General features: G+C 38.9%; 2 protein-coding genes across 3 annotated transcripts in view; both read right to left on the reverse strand.

Annotated features, from left to right (window-relative positions):
• ppp2r5cb (protein phosphatase 2, regulatory subunit B', gamma b) overlaps positions 1 to 12,929 on the reverse strand; it is a 31,379-nt gene extending 18,450 nt beyond the window's left edge. The window contains exons 1-3 of one of the 2 annotated variants that reach the window (XM_044376832.1): positions 12,653 to 12,929; positions 12,074 to 12,133; positions 7,321 to 7,483 (exon numbers count right to left, since the gene is read on the reverse strand). In XM_044376832.1, the coding sequence (XP_044232767.1) occupies positions 7,321 to 7,483; positions 12,074 to 12,133; positions 12,653 to 12,679 (250 nt within the window). In that variant the 5' untranslated portion in view covers positions 12,680 to 12,929. Of the gene's footprint in view, positions 1 to 7,320; positions 7,487 to 12,073; positions 12,134 to 12,652 lie in introns of both variants that reach the window. The other variant, XM_044376831.1, reaches the window with a different exon arrangement.
• Positions 12,930 to 15,249: 2,320 nt separating this feature from the next.
• On the reverse strand, positions 15,250 to 21,892 carry hsp90aa1.2 (heat shock protein 90, alpha (cytosolic), class A member 1, tandem duplicate 2). The gene is made up of 11 exons (XM_044329487.1): positions 21,731 to 21,892; positions 19,437 to 19,586; positions 18,910 to 19,276; positions 18,654 to 18,787; positions 18,014 to 18,352; positions 17,751 to 17,916; positions 17,351 to 17,541; positions 16,680 to 16,827; positions 16,295 to 16,563; positions 15,852 to 16,185; positions 15,250 to 15,704 (listed from the first exon to the last, which is right to left on the reverse strand). Exons 2-11 carry the CDS (start codon positions 19,584 to 19,586, stop codon positions 15,592 to 15,594), a joined length of 2,211 nt encoding a protein of 736 aa, XP_044185422.1. The 5' UTR covers positions 21,731 to 21,892; the 3' UTR covers positions 15,250 to 15,591.
• Positions 21,893 to 21,990: the final 98 nt, after the last annotated feature.

The raw sequence follows: 21,990 nt of genomic DNA on the forward strand, positions 1-21,990 counted from the left end.
GTGTAAAGATCTGAGAACTGGAGTGATATGATCCACTTTCTTGGTCTTAGCGAGGACTCGAGCAGCAGCGGTTTGAATCATTTTGTTGTTTTCCATAATGTGAGCTTGTGGGAACCTGTAAATGTTGAGCAGAAGAGGCCCCAGAATGGAGCCTTGGGGAACTCCTCATGTCATTTTTGTTTGCTCAGATGTGTAATTACCTGTAGATACAAAGTAGTCCCTGTACTTTAAGTAGGATTCAAACCAGTTTAGTCCTGTGCCAGAAAGTCCCACACAGTTTTCCAGTCGGTCTAGTAATATGTAGTGGTCGACTGTCGAATGCTGAGATCCAATAATACCAAGAGTGAAATTCTGCCACTCTCTGTGTTTAAGTGGATGTCACTGAAGACCTTAAAAAGTGCAGTCTCAGTGCTGTGGTGTGGACAAAATCCTGACTGGAAGACACCAAAACAGTTGTTTAGTGCCAAGAAGTTGTTCAGCTGTTGAAAACAGCTTTTTCAATGATTTTACTTAAAAATGGGAGGTTTGATATGGGCCTATAATTATTCATTAGTGAGAGATTAGTGAGTGGCTTGATGACTGTAGTTTTCGAGGCCTGTGGGAAGAAAACTGAGAGATGTGTTGACAATTTGTAGAAGATCTGAGGCCATGCAAATAGAAAAATTTTTGAAAAAGCCTGTTGGCAGAATATCAAGGCAGCAGGAGGAGGATTTCAGATGTTGTATAATGCCCTCCAAGTTTTTATGGTTGATAGGATCAAATTGTGTCATACTATTTGAATTGGTTTTAAGTGGACACAGGGACAACTCATACCCTGTGCTGATATGGAGGCACTGAAGTACCAAGCAAAAGCACACCGATGCACACAGTGATAGTCCAAATTTGTTATTTGCTAACATTTGCTGCAGCACCACACATTTTAGGAGGACTGACTTTGCTTACAACATGAGGATTAGCATTTTATAACCTGTACCTGACAATGTCAATCCACACATTTTTTTCTATGTAAACAGAGTGATTGTGTATAGTTTACAAAGCTCAGTGTATGGTTCTCTTTTTTAAAAACTCTCATAGTAAAAGAAAAATGTACATTACACTCTATTTCAGTGTTTGCTAGTCAGGATTAATGCTTAATCACATGCAGACTTCACTTTTTCTGTATACTATTTCTGTGTTACATGCAGGATGAATTGTGCAACAAAGTGTTCACTTGTTGCATATAGAACGTTAAATTCATATCTGTCTTTTTATATGGATAAACATCCTAATTTGTTATAAATAATGTTTCTTTGCACAGAAGATGTAGCTGTATCTGAACTGTACAACCAAAGCAATGTGTTTTAGGTCAAAGTTCCTCTATGTCTACAGCTACTTTATGTAATGCCCGTGGGAAAATGCATTATCTACTGTGTCTTTAGAGAACACAACTGTTTTATCACATCAGCTCCTCCTTTGGTTGCACTTCTGCTTTGGGGGTGTTGGTGTGGTTCAAGATGGGATGTCACATTTGGCTAGAGCACTTGATTTCTACTGTCTGCCTGTGTCGGCTAGTATACCTGCTAATCGCTACTAGATAAGTAGTGATGTCTCATACATACACATGTTCTTGTTGTTTGGTTCTGTTGAGTGCAGAATTGGACTTTATTTTTTAGTTTCTCTTTACACTTACAAAGATACAAATTGATGCTAGAGCAAACCTTTCTAGAAATTGTGGACTTCAAACACAAATCTTTTAATCTAGACAAAAGAAAGAGAAAGTCTGACTGACTGACTGTTAAGACTGAGGGTCTAGTCAGAGTGTATAAAGGGCTCTTTTCTTGCCATTCTGTTCCCTAGTCATGAGGCAACCTCCAATCTGAAGATCTGTTGTTCTGACCAAGACAAGACAACGCTAAACACACCCACTCATTACAAATACTCTCCAAATGCTTCTTTGGCACGTGCATTCATCAGGCTTGAGCTTTTTGCTGTGTCTGTGCTATTTCTGGTAGTGGAAAGACAGTGAACTTGTGAGACATCATGAGTCTGTCCGGGATGGGATGGAGAGCTTGCTTGTGTTATGACAGAGCTTTCTCTAAATTCACCGTTGAGTGATTAATTTAAAAAGGTCTGCTGATCTTCCCATCGCAATGTCGTGGTCTTCTGTAATAAGCCCGTAAGGCTTGAATCTATTTGGAGAAACAGACCCATCAACACAGCTGAGGACACATGCTCTTTTAACAGTAGCAGAAATTAAATTTCTCCTTTAGCAGCTTCTAAGGATAGAAATCTTAGATGTATCTTAGATGAATTTTTATTTATCTGCTTACTCAAGAGTGATTTATTCAAATTACAGAAGTTGTGTTCATTACAGCCGCTCTGTATTACTGTCACATAGAGTGAAAAAATGAGGGGGCAGACAGCTAAGATTCTCAGCTGCAATTGTCAGTTTTATATTGGGACTCACAATGAAAACTGTGCAATGTGTACAAGTACAAACACCTGTGACCGCATGACTGTAGGCTGAATACACTCACTAGATATCATCACAAATGGTGCTACTAAGACTGTGTTACTACGGGGCAATTTATCACAATGATGTCCACAGGTTGCCAGTTTTAATTTGGGTGATTCTAGTTGGTGGCAAGGGGGTTGGTCTGTGTGTCTATAAATGAATATGTATTACAGTTTTTATATACTGTGGCTTATTGTGGATTACAGATAAACTACCTCCTCACCTGTCATACAAAAATTATGCAATTTCAAACTGCTAGCTGTACTTTCAACTCTCTACAGTCAGAGAAACCTGAGAGCGAGATTAACACTTTGAAAAATCTTCTTGGGTAGGTATAAGCCTTCCTCAGCAGGCCAATAAATAATGGGCCTCATGCAAGAAAAGTTTAGGATTCTTATCTTAAATCTTTCTTACTTTTTTCTGCGAGATTTGCATATACGTGTTCCGAGTCGGATTCACCAAACTCTCTGAACTGGACAAACTAAAATTTGCTCTTTTCAGCCTGACGAATGCCACCTGTTCACAAGAAGGTGCACATTCTCATTATTTATTCATCATTAACATAATCAACGACCCTAAAATTGCAATATGTGGCTAAATATATGTGTTTCGCTCCGACTGTGCAAAACTTTCATTCACAAAAATGTTACGAAAGAGTAAAAGACGAATTTCACACCAAAGACCTTCAAGTCCTACTGTTGGAAATCAGCAGACAAAATCATAACAAATGTAGCAGTGCCAGTGCCACAAGTGTACAAGTGACCCAAAAAAATTTGAAAATAGTAATGTTTTCGTTGTTGTAGCTCAACGCTACAACAATGTGTCACTAGAGCAGCGCCGTACTGTGACATAAATAATGATGGAATATACAGTCTGATATGAAGTTAGATACTAAAAATGTCTTGCTATAGCAAAGCAGCCCATGAATAATATGAGAAGCTGTCAAGGGGGATGTGACAGTCACAGAGATATTAGACAAGAGAAAGCCTACAGTAGGTGGTGTTACACTGTTGTGTAAAAGATGATGATGACTGGACAGACATCTGCTTCAAGATGCTGAGGAAACTGTTGTGAGTGCAAGAATTCTTCTAACGACTACTGAAATGTATAAGTTGCAATGCTGAAATATGCCAATAAAAATCATAACATCTAAAAAAAAAAAAATCTCACAGTAAATCAGCAAACGACGATGATGATGATAATATGGTGAATATAATTTTGCATTAAGTTTTTCTTAGTTAAATATTTTACCCTAATTTCGCTATCATATTTAAACACATTTCATTCTGAGGGAGGCAACATGATTTCAGGTCAAATTAGTTTTTTTAGCCCAGTGGAAAAATGCACAATGTCTCTAGAGGACTGGACCACTCCACTCAAGAATGCCGTTCTTACCGAAGAAAAAAGTATGAGAAAACTGTTACAAATTCTCTTAAACCACTTGTACATAATATTTAAGAATGAATCTATCAGTACAGGTGGTTCTTGCATGAGGCCCAGTGTATTTGCATTTGAAATGATTTACTTTAACATTTGCATCTCTTTTGTTTTTTTATGGCTTGTTTTTCATATTACTTGAGTATATCTAAGAGCAGAGTCATGCCCAACATCTTTTTGCTGTCCCAAAATCACTGCACATTATTTACTGCATCAACAGTTTGATCAGAGCTAGTGAGTTTTGTTTCTTGTTTTTTTTTTTTTATGTACAATGTGTGACCCGGGAAGTAATTCTCATAAGGTGTGTGAGGATTTTCCTCTACCACAAACACCTGTGTGTTGCAGAGGAAATCCTCCCTAAAACCAGCTGGAGGAGAATATGTATCGTCTACATCTTGCTTTCTGCATCTGCCAACTGTGTTTAAAAAAAAAAAAAGCATATCAGTGTAAGTGATCTTAACATTGAGTGCTCTTGTATTAGAGGTTTGCTGCTGCTGATGCATTGCCTAGACATACTGGTCTGATACATGTTAAGCAAACACTATTGTACACTCATTGTCTTACGCAAACAGTGTTACACACTCTTTTGTTCTGTTGTTATCGCAAGTGATGTGACTTCTGTAGTACCTGATGCAACATGGAGATTGTTTCCTGAAATCTTTAGTATTCCTAGAAATGACAAATGTAGTAGAAACTTCATTTTTATCTTTCTCTTCCCTTTGTGGACAACATGTCTACAGATTCTATATGCTGCTTGGCCTATTAAACTATACTATACACAACCATTATGCAATAATCTGCAAAAGCAATTTATTAACATAAGAATCTATTTTACCTCCCACCTGGTTTTGTTTGTTTTGTATAGCTATAGTATCAGGTGCAGGTTATATCACATTACTGTCTTGTCAATTAAAATGTTTGCTCCAGTTAACTAACATTGACTCAAATATTTCATACTCTAACCAGCAGATGGCAACAAACCCTGAGAGAAAGATGCTTCATGCAGGATAGCTCATGCTATAAAAGAGAACACATACAGAGGCAACAACTGTTGTTCTGAGCTTTTTGGCAAATACGTACACACTTATAATTAGACAAACAGGCAGCTGTGGCGCATTTATCTCCTGTTTTATGAGCTGCAGTCAGGGAAATCTCCAACAACCATTTATTCAAAACGCAGATTTCTTAATTTATATACTTTGGTAGTGTCTTTTAACAAACATATAGGCACAAACAGCAGCTCACCAAACAAGGCCTTCAACAGAAAGCAATTTAACTCTTATGCTACTGTATGTAAAAGCTGGGACATTTAAAAATGTGCTCTGGAGTCCCAACAAATAGACTTGATATTGGGGTGAGTTCATGGGAATAGCCTGCTTATGGTCAGGGCTTCGCCTCAACCTTGTGGCTCTGCAGGACAGGCTCACGGACATGTGTTTCCATCAGGAGGTGGTGAACATGCCTGGAATGAAAACAGGCCAAGCGAGGAGCCTGTTTGGACAGGACTAAGTGATAACATCTACCGGGCCACTGTGGGATAAGGTTTTGCAGAGTGTTATCGAAGCTCTCAATAGAGTGTGGGAAATAAGCAGCCTTTATCAGAAATGAAGTAACACTTATTAGTTTCTTGACACAGTACAAGGGTAATGGCTAACCAAGATAATGTTACTGGTGTACATATATATAAAATCAACTTCTTCATGTGTCCATTAATTCTAATCTCACAGAAAAGTCTAAATGGTGAAAAAATGGCACACAGTAACAAAACTGCAGCTGTTGCTTAAAGTCCCAGTCCCAGATAGTTACTATTACCCAAGTCCTATTACCCAAGTCCTGCAAAGACAGAAATAACATTTGTAAATTCTCCCTGAAGAGGAATTCTGCCTTTGCTCTAGTGTGTAGTGGAGATGATGCTCACTGCCAGGCGAGTATTCAGACTTAAAGAGTGGGAAGAAAAACAAAACCAAGGCATTCTTTTCTAAGAAAAATAAGTATATATAAGCATTATGCATGCAATCCACCACCTTACGAAACGAGATGATATTCAACAAAATTCTAGTTTATGACAGCCCCGTAGTCTTAATAATAATACATTTAATTTGTGCCACACTTTTGATTCAATAATAATAATAATAATAATGATAGCAAAAAAGCCTTCCTTCTCTTGTCATTTTACAATCCAAAAATAAAATAAGATGTGTCTTTGAGAAGAGATGCATTGTTCTGTTTCTTCCTCTGAAGCTGCCAGGCAACACCTCCAATGTCAAAACTATTTAAGAGCTCTGTTTAGCTTATTAAAATGTATGGTCAACATGGGTTAGTTCAGTTTCCTCCTAAAAGGCTTTTTAACTTTTTTCAATGACAACACTGCCCTGGATTGATTTTTTTCTCCATTTCTCCTATGTTTTAATAATTTCCAGACAGAGAACTATTTGAACTTTATATTTTGCACTGATAAGCAACCTTTTATTGCATTTCATAGAGCAATTGTCTCTCTCGCCATCTTTTTCCACTATCAGCTCCAAAATCATTTTTTTAAATCAGATAATTATTTTCAATGTGCTGGGAAAAGACAGGGGACAGCGTTGTTCTGTGTATTCATGCATGCAGACACACAAACATGCATAGACAATATGCCCAGGGGCCTAACGGCAGTGTCCACTTCTTGTTTTTCCATCTGGTGCTATGCTGGCACCGGGCTTTGACGTGTAAGTAAACATCAATAAACATCTGCAAAGATCTGCCAAAAAGTTTTGTACAAGGGGACGAGGAGTGAAGGAATAGTAGTAGAGCTGCCAGACATTTCTTATCTAGTCACTGGCAACATCCTGAAACACAAGGACCGTGGAATTAAAGCTTTATCTCTGGATTACCACTAAATATAGACGCTTGGGCTAAATCCAGCGCAAAGTCCATGCCATGTACGTCCTCTGTTTGTTTCCATGTATTGCATAATGTCATGCTCAGCTCGCTATTAAACAGAGGGTGATGCAGCAGGGGATGTTCATAGACATTCAGCGTGGACAGAATGAGTGAATAACTGAGTGTGTGTTTGTAAGCATACAAACATGCACTTATTTGTGTCAAGATTACAGGCATTTCTTACATATTACAACATAAGCAGGCAGCCCATGTCTTTACCTACCCCGGCCTAAAGGAAGATTCTGCTCTATGTAAAGCTTCTGGGTGATTTATGATCTTAAATTCAGGCTTACAAACATCTTAAATTCATTATTTTTGCCTATAAAGCACCAATTTATCTGCTTAATACTTCTGTATATGTATATACTGTATGTGAATGCAACAGCTCCATAACCAAGTCTGGGGCAGTGGGTAGTTCATTATGTGATTAGGGTGAAAGGATTTAGAGTTGTTGTACAGGTAAATACCTTTGAAGGCAGGCAGTTTCTGCAGCTCCCTGTTGTTGCTCAAGCTGAAGCGAGAGGAGCTCTGCCTCTTGTCCTTTTTGACAGGTGTCTGAGAACCTGGCTGTTTCCCCTTTAGCAGCTGAGTGGTAGGAGGAACACTATTGCTAGCCTTCCTGTTAGAGCCCTGCTGAAAGAAGAGAGAAACCACATGTAAGTTACAGTGATGCAGAGCAAGCTCATGCTTGACAGGCCTATAGTGGTGCACAAAGTGTGAAAGACAGGGCAATTACCTCCTTAGGAATCTGACAGAAGTGTGTGCATGTAGCCAATAATAAAGCACTTTGAATGTCATACGTTAGATGGGTCCTTTTATGTTATATGTCATTTTTTACTCAACAAGATAGTCTCTGCAATCATGTAACTGAGGTCATAACCCACACTTTACCAAATGTATGGATACTGTATATAGTAATGCATGTGTAAGCTAACATTTAACACGGAAAAAAATAACTATTATGGTTTTCTTAGCCATGAATCAAGCCACCCAGGTGTGGGTCAACAGATGTGACAAAAGCCAGATCTGGGTCTAAAGAATGTGGCAAGTTTCTCACAGCTGGCTCCACCTGCCTGGTGGGATCCATTCATCAACACACACTTGATGGCACAGTGCTTATTTCACCAGATGCAGCTGTGGAGCTGTATCAGTCTGAGTCACAAGGGATTTATCAAATTCATTTAAGACCCAGCTCAAGTTGGCCGCAGTCTGCAGCACTACGAGACAGGAGCTTAGAAACTGGGGCACGAGCAAGCTGTTCAGTAAAGTAAACTACACTAAATATTCATGTAATACAAAAGATAACTCTTCCTCTTCTCAGCCCAAAAAAGAACCTGTCATCTATGATTTTCTAATGTATTGCTCACAGATTTGTTTGGTAAAAGACAGCAATGAGGCCCTCCTATATATATATATTATATACATAGGCTTCAGTCTCAAGCACTCCTACGAGACCAAAGGAGGGGCAGAGGGTAACATAACAACAGCTTGCAGTCCAGCAATTTCAATTAGACACAAGGTTGTTGCATTAGTAGATCTGTTGCATGCTGCTGACACACCACAGCAAGTAGGATTATTACCCAACAAGAGGCGGACAGGAGGATGAACCCACAGCTTAGGAAAAAATGAATTCATAAGGTTGAGTAGGATCAAATCTCTTAACTCTATATAGCTAATTAAGGCTGAGAGGACAAACTGTATGTTTTGCTTAACACACTAATGAATCATTTAAATAAAATATACAGTTTTATCTTACCTGGGATCCAAAATAGGAAACTGATATATTCTTTAAGCCTTATTATTGACAAGCGTGTAATTTTGTATTACAAAGCACTAAACTGTGAATGACAGCAGCTACTGAAATCATATCAAAAAGTATTATGACACTACAATAAAAAAACAGTGGTAAACAGACACTACAACATGAATATTAAGTCTCTAGTAAGTCAAAGGACCAACTTTTGCTTTTCAAACAGCGGTCATTCCAGAAATGAGCATGAAAAAACTACATTTTTTTGAAGAATGAAGGAAGTTTAAATCTTTCCATAATGGCTCAGTGATGTTTAGACGTAGTGATTGAGGTCAATGAAGATGTCCGACTTAATACTTATGTTTGTTGAATTAGTTAACAGGTGCATTTTATCTTGGAAAAGGGAAATTCACTATTTAATGTGCACATGGACCCAATGCCCTTATATTCTTATATAAATACAGTATATGACCATACAGTGCAATAATCTGATGCAATGATTCACACCAGATGCCTATGCTATTACAACACAAGACCAACACAATGTTTAACAGTTTGGAACGTGGAATGAGGGTACCCTTTGGCTTTTCCAGATGTGACTCAATCCATATGCAAGCAAAAAAGTCAAAGGCAACTGACCATCTTACTATTTTTTCCATTGTTTCATTGTACACCTTGACAGGTTAGGTAGATTGGTGCATTGGCTTTTGATACAAATGGTTACCGACTGGCAATCTTAAGACAAATCCCAGCCTTGTGGCACTAACATTGTTGCTCAACACATTATTTGTTGACATTATGGCACAGTAATTGATTCTAGGGCTGCAACAAACAATTATTTTCATTATCAACTAATCTGCTGATTATTTTCTCTCTCAATCAACTGATCGATTAATCACTGCAGCTCTTGTTGATTCACGGAAGTGTACACCCTCCCATTTTGGTGAAACTACTAGTCTTCATTGCCAGTGCAATTTTTTCATTTTTGACATATTTTGTCAGATGTTGGAGACTGTTCTCCATCCCACATTGAATCATCAAAATAGTAAATCATTTATTCACGTTATCATCGTGTGCGCGCAGTTCAAGTGAGGGCAATTTGGTTTCTTTGAAACTCTACTGATTGCCTTATGGATTATGGGTGAGTAGTAAAGTAGTATGATAATAGCAGGGTTTTCCCTGCCTATCTAACTGAAAGTATTACTGGCCCCTGCCTTTGTTGAAAATTCCAGCATGTGATACTGACGGAACGAAACAGGCAGAGCTCAACTGCGGAGGCAGTGCATCTTCATCTTCAAAACAGGCAGCGGTTCCAAGCATGTTTTGATTTAATGACTAAATAATTACCATTGCAAGTATATTGTATATTGTGAACTTTCTATGCCGTCACTCAGAGACTAATGTTAGCGGAGCGGAGCAGCAAACTCCAGCAGTAACAAACAAGACCGGCTGACCAACTCACACTGCAGCATTAAACAACTTAAACCAACTCCGGCGTGAAGAAAATAACTCCGTGCTCAGTCTGTTTCACCTCAAAAACCCTGCGGCCTCTCAGCGTGTTGGACAGCAATGTCTTTCCCTGAAGCTAACAGTGCAGCAGAGAGGCTGCTCTCCACTGCTGGAGACATGACGTTAATAACAACACAGTGGAGCACTCCGCCTCACTCTCAGTTTGTTATTCTCAAAATTCTCATATTAATTTATTAATTCATTAATGCAGTTAACTTTTTAAAATAAAAAGGCTGCAGACCATCTATCTTATGTGCCAGTTATGTTTCATATTTTATTTCAGTGGAATAAGAACACCAGTGAATGGTTTGGCACCCAGTATACTGGAGTAAGAAGCTGAAAATAGTGCCTCTTTCTATATTCATTCAATCAAGAATCGATTCTGAATCGAATCGGGAGATAAGCATCGTCCCAGGCCTACAAAATAAACACAGTCATTTGTTACAACCTTTATTTTTCATCTCTTTGTTCCATCTTGGTATAAAATTTAAATCCCCATAGATACTTTCGTCTGTCAAATTATGATTTTTCCACGTAAGCATGCAACACTCTAAAGGTGTACACACAAACCATGTACGCCGGACCACTCACGTTCTCCAGCCACCTTTGTCTCAAAAAAATCCAGGGAAACCCTGATAATAGTATAGTAGTAAGACATGCACAAAGACCAGCATTAATACTAACATTTAATTAAATATCAATATTTTAACTGCGTATTGCGTACTGCATAAGTGTTATAACACATACTCAGCAGCAAAGGATTTGGAAAGTGTACTAATATGAATACCCTGTTAGAAAAGGTGTGCACAGAATGACCAGTCAACAATCCAAATGGAGGAAATATCTTGGTGAATTCAACTGATTGGCTGGTGTCCTGAACTTCCAAGTAATTTAGCACCAGGTTATCAACAAACAGCAGCATGAGTCATGAGAGTGCTACAACCCAGGTCCATAAATGAACAGCTCAACTCACCAACAGAAACAGACTATCCAACCGAAGATCTGCAGCATGGTGCCTCCACACGAGATACTGATTTAGAAGGGTTCAGTTGTAATTCCACTAATAGTGGCCTTGCACTATGGGCTCTTAAACCAAGCAAATACATTAAATATCTAAACCTTTAGTTAAGTTCTTACTGCACAAGATTGCAAATGCAACATCACTAGTAGGGTATACTAACCTGTCTCACAATGATCTGAACATCAGTACTTGGTGACTTCTATACAACAAACGATAAGCACAGCTGTGATTAAAGGGTCAAAACCCAACGTTGCTACACTACAAAACTCAACCACTACAAGCACATTTCCCTTTTTAACTATTCTGACCCCTCAGCTACTAAAATAATATGTTCAATAAATCATGAGGCCAAAATAAAGCAAGCTTTTGTCTCTCCACTACACGGAAGATCTTCTGTTCTCACTATGCCTTTGCCTCATTTACTACTTGACAGGTGTACCACCCAAGACACACACTCGCCACCTGTCACTATCATAGAAACAGGTCATGCCAGGCAGGGCCCGGCACATGACAACAGAAGTGCCGGTTCATTCGGGGCTCTCTGTGGAAAAACTACAAGCAATAATAAGGAGCAGGACATATTTATAGGAGCACAAACTACAGCCTTGTACCATCCTCCACACTGTCTCAAAGAATTACAAATGTAAGCTACATCTAAATCTGAATCACATATTTAAACTATGAAAAATTATGTGATACAACATTGTGTGGCCATATCACTTTGATTTTTCTTCACATTTTAAATGGTTTACTGATTTGAGGGTATGATCGGATCCCATCTGATCATCAACAAGCAAATGCCTTCACCAGAATCACTGCAATGCATACTGATAATGCGGTCAATTTTCAAATAGATATTATCAGTAGCTTATGAACTTGTGTCAGACAAAGTCCCCTGTCTTCCAGGAAATGTCTGAGAGGGTGTCCTGGGTTAGCCTACCTCATGCTCCGAATTCTCCTGTCCTCCACTCTTGCCAACTTTACCAGACTTAGGGGACTCCTGAAAGAAAAAAAGTTGAAATACTTCAATGAACGAGACATTAGCGGATAAGAAGAACAACACAACACAAGTAAGCAGGCTACCAGTCAATGCCGACATGCACAAATCCTAGCCAAATATAGCACGCCTGCCCACCTAGTCTACTGTTTGAACACAGTGGAACGTCTGCTGCTAGCTAACGTTACTTAATAGTCAGCAGCACTCACACGACCCCGGATTTCTCCTTTAAAATGAGAAAGAGTGTTTAAAATTGAAGCTAAAAACACACCCAAAATGTCCGGGAAAGCATGTGCATTCACATTATACTGTACTGTCTCACTTCTCGGTAACGGCGATTCATTTAAATGAACCAACTGCTAACGTGTTGGCAGGATAGCGGCTAAGTTAGCTGGTGATAATTGCAAGGTTGGCTAACATTAACGTGATGGGACACTGGCTTATCGTTAAGTAAACTGAACTACACCCCCTGCGAACTTTATTCACAACCGCTACAACCTTTTGGTTAATTCTCAAACTCACCTTGTCTTTTTTCGTTTTATTCGGCATTGTACAAACGTAGCCGCCCTTGCTCCCCTCTCGGATACTCCACACAACCAAAACCTTGACAACTCTCAGGGCACCACACACTGCAGGTCGTGTCTAAATGGTAACCCTAGATTTGGAAACTCTCGCGAGACATGTACGCGTTGTTCCTTCATTGTGCTCGTTGTTTGTCATTGTACAAAATAATTACCTTTTATGATGTGATAATGCTGTGGTTACGGTAGGTTTAGGCACAAAAAACACTTGCTTAGGGTTAGGGAAAGATCAGGGTTTGGGCTAATGTAATCACTCTCGCGAGATATTTCGCAAATATAGGGTTACCAACTAGACACGACCCACACTGCAAGGCGGTTCAGCCTGTCCTCAGCGTGTGATTGGCTGCTGTCTGTCAGCTGACTCCTACGTCTCAGATTGACACGCTCAGCATCGAAAGGCACTGGGCGTCCCCTGCCGGTGACAGGCGCTATTACAGTACAGTATTTATACCTATGATTTATACTGTACATCCATGATTGCAATACATAATATAGCAGAACATGAAACATGATGGACTGGCTCTATTATAGACCCTTTCCCAATTAATCTATTGTCACTTATCTCTTAGCTAATTAAATTGTATGTTGTAAATACTGATGGAATAATAATTCAAGATTCAGGATGTTTATCGTCACTCCAGTTATTTACAATCATGTGAAATACTTTGGCTGGGAGGCTCCATTACAGTAAAAACATAAATAAAAATATATAAAAAGACATATAAAATATGATAAAATATAAAACGCAATAATAAATAAATGAATAAAATATATAAAAAGACAGACTCAGTGAATTTAAACCCTATAAAAAGTTGTTATACAGACAGCAGTTATTGCATAAAAGGTTGAAAAGGCACTCAAAGGTTGCATATACAATCATTGGTCTGGAATATTGCACAGATGTTAGATTGCACTTTGTGTTATTGTGTTTGGTGTGCATGTGTAAAGTTCCCAATTTTAAAAACTTATTAAAAAGTATACTTTGTTTTTAAACATAGCCTACATCGTTTGTGTATGCAATTTCAGCAACTGTACATAATTATGGCCACATTTACTTTCCAGATATGGTCAACTTTAAACTTTATATTTGGTAGTGCAGCATACAGGGGAAGATTGTATCATTTAATTGTATTAGTGTGGTATAACTCAAGTTCATGCTGTTTTATGCTTCTACTCCACTTAAGTTCAGAAGGCCACCTCTACCAACTACAACAGTTAAATGCTAATAATGCAATAATATCATATATAATATTAAAGTGCTCAGAGGCCATTTTATTTTTTATTTTATTTTTGATATGAAAGTACATTTTGCTAATAATAATTACGTACTTTATTTTTTTAAGTGACATTTTCAATGTACGACTTTTACTTGTAATGTAGTATTTCCATATTGATACCCTTACTAAAGTATAGGAACTGAATACTTTCTCCACCACTGTAACCTGCTCATAATTGAGTCTGTTCCTTGATGTTACTATATATCTCTTACATTCTTCTGTTTATCTTACATATTGATTCACTGTGGCAATGATTACAGTTTCCTCTTTTTTACTTTTAGTGTGTATAACTTCTATTTTCTTCTGGCTAGTAAACATCCCCACATACCAGACTGTTTTGTTGAACAACTGACTCCTACAGTGACTGTTCCTCAAATTGTATTAATTCATCCAAATCCCCCCAAGAAATCCAACAAGCATTTCCTGTGTTTATTATTAGGTTAATTCTGTATGTTCTGGTACTGTATTGTGAATGCTGGCTCACTGTCACACTGGCTTAATGTGGCTCTTGAATATAATGGAGCCACTGTAACACATGTGCTTTTCCTACTATAACAAGTCAAATAGGCTGTTGTGAAAAAGGTCCATATGTAGGCCTAGGATACAGTCACCGTGACCTCTGTGACATCTGGACTTCCTTTTTTAATACTTGTTTGGTCAGTTTGTCCACACTGAGTGAATTGTTGGAGGATATTGGACTGATCTAGTGGAAGACTGTAGGGTGATGTCCCTTAAGAACAAAACCCTCCTTTTGAGTTGATTAATTTCAAAAATTCTGCTAGATCCTGTTACAATGGCTAAAATCTTAAACATGTTACAGTACTGTAATGTTTGTTTATCATCCACCAATCATTATTTTCCATGAATGTCCTTGAATGTGTCTTGAGCAGCCATGAACTACTGTATGTTAGCCAGTTGTTGAGTCAACCATGGAGGCAACTGGTCAATTACAAATGCCCATAGAAGCAAATGTGTTACTGATTTAAATAAATGCATGCTTATTTCCTCCCAGGGATGTAATTAGTTATCACTTCTTGTTCATTGATCACTTGTTTACACCCATTCACAGCAGTTTGAAGTTAATAATCTACAACTGACCCTCAAATGTAGTAAGACTCAACTTATCTTTGACTAGAAATTAAAAGTACTTCAGCGCTACACATTTTTTCTTGTGACAATTAACTACTCAAAGTAACAAAGGATAGAGATACCGTTTCATCCCCATGAGAGATCTCAGTACACATGAACAAAACATGACTGGTTAACATGGTAAACCTTTATTCATGGGTCCCACCGTTTCAAATAACAGTATCAATTTTGATATATTTACAGTTGAAGTAAGAACACACAAAGAACATCGGAATGTCAATAAATACAAAAACAATCGCATTGATACAACTGAACATACAAAAAGTTGACAACTTAACAAAAAAAATGAAAGTCCTAAAGGAATTAATCTGAACTGTATGGTCAATGTAAGGGGGATGTAAAGTGAACTTGGTCAAAAAAGGGGTTGAGGGGCGACATTCCAGGATCATTTACAACATTAAACTTGAAATTTTATATAACACTACTTGTGTACTCTAGCAGGCAATAGAAACATCTAGTCCACCTCCTCCATCCTGGATGTGTCATCATCGTCCCCTTCGAGAGGGGGCATGTCCTCAGTGGGAGCAGAGATAGTATCATCTGAAGTCAGATCATCTTCATCGATACCTAGAAGAGAACATGAATTATGAGTCACTGAAGACGTGGTGCAAAGTAAAATTATGTTACTGAATAAGAATATGTCAATAAAGCATATTCAGGCATTTGCAATAAGTATAGATAAAATGTTATGAAAGCTTTAAATAGTATACTCACCAAGACCAAGCTTGATCATTCTGTAGATGCGGTTGGAGTGGGTCTGGGGGTCATCAAGGGAGAATCCTGAGGACAGCAGGGCGGTCTCAAAGAGCAGGATGACCAGGTCCTTCACAGACTTGTCATTCTTGTCAGCCTCTGCTTTCTGCCTCAGGGTCTCTACAATGGGGTGGTCAGGATTGATTTCAAGGTGCTTTTTAGCGGCCATATAGCCCATTGTGGAGTTATCCCTTAGAGCCTGGGCTTTCATGATCCTCTCCATGTTGGCCGTCCAGCCATAAGTACTAGTGACGATGCAGCAGGGGGATGAGACAAGGCGGTTGGAGACAGTGACCTGTGGAGGTAAGCAAGTATTAATGCCATTTTACTTAAAATACCCAACATTGGATTTTACACCATAACAAACTTAATAATGATTATCTTTAAATTATTTAAGTGCTCACCTTCTCCACCTTCTTCTCCAAGATGTCCTTCATGATCTTGCACAGGCTTTCAAACTGAGCCTTCTTTTCCTCCTGCTTCTTCTTCTCATCCTCATCCTCAGGCAGCTCCAGGCCTTCCTTGGTGACTGAAACCAGGTTCTTGCCCTCAAACTCCTTCAGCTGCTGGACACAGTACTCGTCGATGGGCTCGATCATGTAAATAACCTCTAGGCCGGCTTTGCGAAGGCGCTCCACAAAGGCAGAGTTAGCCACCTGGTCTTTGGTCTCACCTGAAATACAGTGTCATAATACATTGATACATTGTCAGATATCAGTTACCTCAGTTCCATTGATTTCAAAATGCTTTAATTTAAGTTGACAGTTTATAGATGAAGATCATCCTCACCAGTGATGTAGTAGATGTGTTTCTGGTTGTCCTTCATGCGTGTCACATAGTCCTTCAGGGAAACCATCTCGTCTCCGGAGGCTGATGTGTAGTATCGCAGCAGCTCAGACAACTTCTTCCTGTTCTGCGAGTCCTCATGAATGCCGAGCTGTAAAATGAAGAAAACATTCATTCAACTGTCAGTAACATACAGTTGCAAACAAAGATGATGTTGACATTTAATTCTTGCAAACAATTATATTATCTCTTTAACTAAAACATGTAATAACACTGATATTGGCCATGAGGTGTAACCACTGATAACAGGAGTGCCACCATTTAAACAGAAGGTGGCAGTAAGGAGCTCCAAACAAGGCTCAAAGCAGCTTTTCATAAGGACAATATGGCCAAAGGATCAGGCAGATGGCTACTGTGTAAAAGGTCAGAGGAACAAACGATAATGATTGACTAAAATTCCAAGGCTTCTTGTTAGGCTTTGCACTTTTTAAAGTAAATCTGTAAGCTCCATCCTGCCAGAATCCAGAATATATTTGGCCTGATTTGTAATGACATTTAATTGAGTATCATAACCAAGGCACAAGGGTTTAATACAGAGTGCCTGCCAAAAGTTTGAGAGTGAAAGAAGATTAGGAAAACTTGCAGCTTGCACAGGGCAAGGTGAGAGCACTGACCTTGATGTTCTTTGAGAACTGCTCGTAGTACTTTTTGTAGTTTTCCTTGTCCTCAGATAGCTCAGTGAAAAGCTCCAGGCACTTCTTAACCAGGTTCTTGCGGATGACCTTCAGGATCTTACTCTGCTGCAGCATCTCTCTGGAGATGTTCAGGGGCAGATCCTCAGAGTCCACCACACCCTTGATGAAGTCTGATCGGAAGGATAAAGACACATTGGTTAGCAATACACCAGAATTAAATTACTAAAATAATATATTTGATTCTATATTATATTTGACTTATATAAACTAATAATTTGAGTGAGATTACTTCATTTATTTCTTGAAGCCCCACACACACACACCACATCTCTCTAAACTCTTGGATTAGTAATAATTCCACACTGGGGTTAATACTCACTGAGGTACTCAGGGATGAGCTCATCGCAGTTGTCCATGATGAAGACCCTGCGTACGTATAGCTTGATGTTGTTCTTCTTCTTCTTGTTCTCAAAGAGATCGAAGGGAGCGCGTCGAGGCACGAAGAGCAGGGCGCGGAATTCCAATTGGCCTTCTACTGAAAAGTGCTGCGGGAAAAACAGTTGATTGGATCAGTTATTAATCTTGATTATATTACTTGTTTTAAAATATATCCATTTTGGACAAAATATGCAAGAGACCAACCTTGACAGCCAGGTGGTCCTCCCAGTCATTGGTAAGACTCTTGTAGAACTCTCCATACTCCTCATTAGTGATGTCATCTGGGTTACGGGTCCACAGAGGTTTAGTCTTGTTCAGCTCCTCCTGATCAATGTACTTCTCCTTGATCTTCTTCTTCTTCTTCTTTTTGTCGCAAGACTTGTCGTGGTCGTGGTCATGGTCGTGGTCGTCATCTGACCCTATGTCCTCAATCTCGGGCTTGTCCTCGTCCTTCTCCTCTTCCTCCTCCTTGTCTTTCTCCTTGTCCTTGTCCTCCTCCTCTGCCTCATCGTCACTCACCTCCTTGTCCCGCTCTTTCTCAACCTGAATGAAAATAAGTCATTAGTCACTGACCAAAAAAGAAACCAATTTGCCAGACTTCCGACATCTGTAGTCCATTACAAAAAACAGTGCACTGTTGTTAAATCATACATGTGTGAAATTCATGTTTTTTGGATTCTTCTATTAACATTAACTGATGTGACTTAATTTAGAAGTCTACTGTGCAAATTTAAAGCCATATAAAACATAAAAACTGTCGTGTTTTTAAATGCAATTTTGCTATTGAGACACAATATTCATCAGTAAGATTGTAATTTATTAGTCAATTTGAATGAATACTCACAAAGAGTGTGATGGGGTAGCCAATGAACTGCGAGTGCTTCTTCACAATCTCTTTGATCCTTCGCTCCTCTAAGTATTCTGTCTGGTCTTCTTTTAAGTGCAGGATGACCTTGGTGCCGCGTACTGCTGGTTCAGCTAAATGGAAAAAAAAAGATGGGTCAGTGCAGGTTATAGATAACCCTGGCACCTCCTATTTCCTTGACCAATAAAACTTCATTGATAATTAGCTGCTAAGTAATTGCATTTACATTACTTACAGTTATCCACTTTGACTGTGAATGAGCCTCCAGCGGAGGATTCCCAGGCGTACTGCTCGTCATCGTTGTGCTTGGTGATGACCGTCACCTTCTCAGCCACCAGGTAGGCAGAGTAGAAACCAACACCAAACTGCCCGATCATGGAGATGTCGGCTCCAGCCTGCAGAGCCTCCATGAAAGCCTTGGTGCCAGACTTGGCAATTGTTCCAAGGTTGTTGATCAGGTCAGCTTTGGTCATGCCAATACCTGTGTCAATCAGGGTCAATGTGCGTTCCTCTTTGTTAGGAATGATTTCAATTTTGAGGTCTTTGCCAGTTTCCAGCTTGGAAGGGTCAGTAAGACTCTCATAGCGGATTTTGTCCAGGGCCTGGAGAAGAAATTAAAATAAAAATCATTCATAAATGTTGATATTCAGTATTTGTCATATTTTATTTCTTTATGATTGGTGTACAATGACATATATAACAAAAATAAATTATTACTGCCTATAAAACACCATAAAACATTAAGGACAGAGACAAACTTACATCTGAAGAGTTGGAGATGATCTCCCTAAGGAAAATCTCTTTGTTGGAATAGAAAGTGTTGATGATCAGGGACATCAGCTGAGCAATCTCAGCCTGGAATGCAAAGGTCTCAGCCTCCTCCTCCATCACTTGGTCATGTGATTCAGGCATCTAAGCAGAGGGGACGATGCTTGTTACAACATAAGTTTATCATGGAATACACATGCATACACAAAATACTTGGGATGTCCTATCAGCTAGCAGCAAGTTTCTCTAAAGCAGCATTTATACAAGCCAACGGAATTATTGGACTAACAACAATCTGAAAATTATTTTCTTGATTAATTGAATAATCATTTGGTTTATAAAACATTAGAAAGTAGTAATAAATGCTCATCACAATTTCATAGAGCCCAAGGAGATGATATCAGATTTCTCATTTTATCCGAATAACAGTTCCAAACCCAAAAATATTCAATTTACTATAATATAAGACAAGGAAAAGCAGCAAATTCTCACAATCAATCCATTAATCAACTGATCGTTGCAGCTCTTAATTGCATTGCCACATGAAATAATACTGCACACTTTCATAAGACTAAATTTTGATCCAATAGCTCTATTTGTTCTTATTTCCTTTTTGAAATGACAGCCTGTGTGCATGATCATGTACTGTGGTCAGTTATAATGCTTCCAGCCCAGTGAGTCACTACGCTGACACACCTACAACAAGCATTGATCACCCTCAGGAAATGTGCGAGTAATATGTGAGTAATAAAAGTGACACCCAACAATATAATATAATGGGAGCAACATCACCACAAACTGCCAGTCTCAACAAACAACTTATAGTTAAATCCATATTTATTACATGGCTATTATCTTACACAATACATGTGTATCCTTTAATATTGTCAATCACCTTTAAATGCCATTCTCAAAATCCTGACCAAATAATCAGTTTACAGTTAACATCACCACTTAACCAAGGGAACAGTGACGTATGCATCAGTAAGGATAGGTAGGAGATGTGTAGGCATGTATCATTCGTGCAGGCAGGTGGTGTGACAGACTGTCCGGCTCTGCTCACCGTTCCACCTGTCTATAATCCATCTTTGGCAAATGAGACTAACCCCACCTGCGTCTGGCTTTAGAGAAATTACATTATATAATTTTTGTTTCAGGGAAGCTGCAAATACCCTAAAGGTATACGCTGAAAGTTAAAAGTGTATTTAGCAGAATTGTCTCAAACAGTTCATTTCATCAAGTTACAGAGCCGAGACCTCAGTGGAAATGGAAAACAGCAATGAAAAACTGTTTTCAGCCCACAAATGTATTTAAATCATGACAGCAGGCTATTAAAGCATATAAGTAAACTCTTCTGCTATTATAGACATGATTGATTATTGGTTGATCAGCACGTGGCTGGAATTGCATATCAGCATAATGAGCCTAAATGACTCCACCTGCCGGTTTCCCAGGCGAAATACAAGTTTCTAGAAGGTACCAGGAGGCCGACAGGACTCTCTAGCAGTTTCCATAGAAATCGAAAGCTCATATTCTTGTGAATGATGGCTCGTACTCCACAGATCTTGACACACTGTGAGGGCCATCGCAATGACACAAAATCTGAGAAAAAATTCCTCTGCTCAGGAAATCTCATTAAATCTCAGATTAAATCTCATTAAGTAGCGCCCTTTAACATAATTCCTGTCTTGTCAAGTGCACCACGAATTAACCATGTGGTCCGTGTGGCTGCTGTCTTCCAGCTTTGAGTAATGCAAAGGTAATGTGGACAGGATAGTTGCCAAGATAATCCTGGAAAAGTTTTGTAATGTGCAAATGACGCTAATGTGCCAAACGAGGATCACTGGCTCTGTAGCCTTAATGTGTAACGCTACATTATTTTCTTTATGTTGTGTGTTGTATGATTTTGATGCTGTAGCACTTTGAGATTAACTACAAATGAAAAGCACTAATATGAGTATTAATATTATTAAATGCCATAAATAGAAGCCCTATGGTTATTATACCGTCAAAATCTAATTGTAACACGATGTAACCGGTACATTGCATCTTTTGCTACCTCCAATGAAATTATCACCATTTGAAGCTAGATATGTCAGAATATTTAACAGTAGTTATCGTCTTCTTATAAAATATACATTTCAATGGAAACGGATGCTACCGAGCTTTGTAACAGTTACGCCAACGTTAGCTAATATTAACCACTGATGAATGTCACAATATATATATAATAATTAATCTCCCGTTGTAATACTAACGTTATAAAAAAAATGATGCTATTAATTTACCTTGGTCCTCGATGTATCGAAAACTTCGGTGAGAAATGTATGGAGGTCGTTTCTGCGGCGCACAGGACCCGGTTAGCGACACCTCTACTGGATACACGGCGATACAGTCTAGCTCAGCTGAGTTTATAACCTCCCAGAGTGTTCGAGAAATCCCGACCTGAGCTTCCAGAACCATCTGGAATCTTCCTCGCTACAGTTCAACGGTGACCGCTGATAGGCCCCATGGAATGTCAATCACAACGCTTGGACACGCCTCTCAT

Source organism: Thunnus albacares, chromosome 16, assembly GCF_914725855.1.
Source record: "Thunnus albacares chromosome 16, fThuAlb1.1, whole genome shotgun sequence".
Taxonomy (NCBI): domain Eukaryota; kingdom Metazoa; phylum Chordata; class Actinopteri; order Scombriformes; family Scombridae; genus Thunnus; species Thunnus albacares.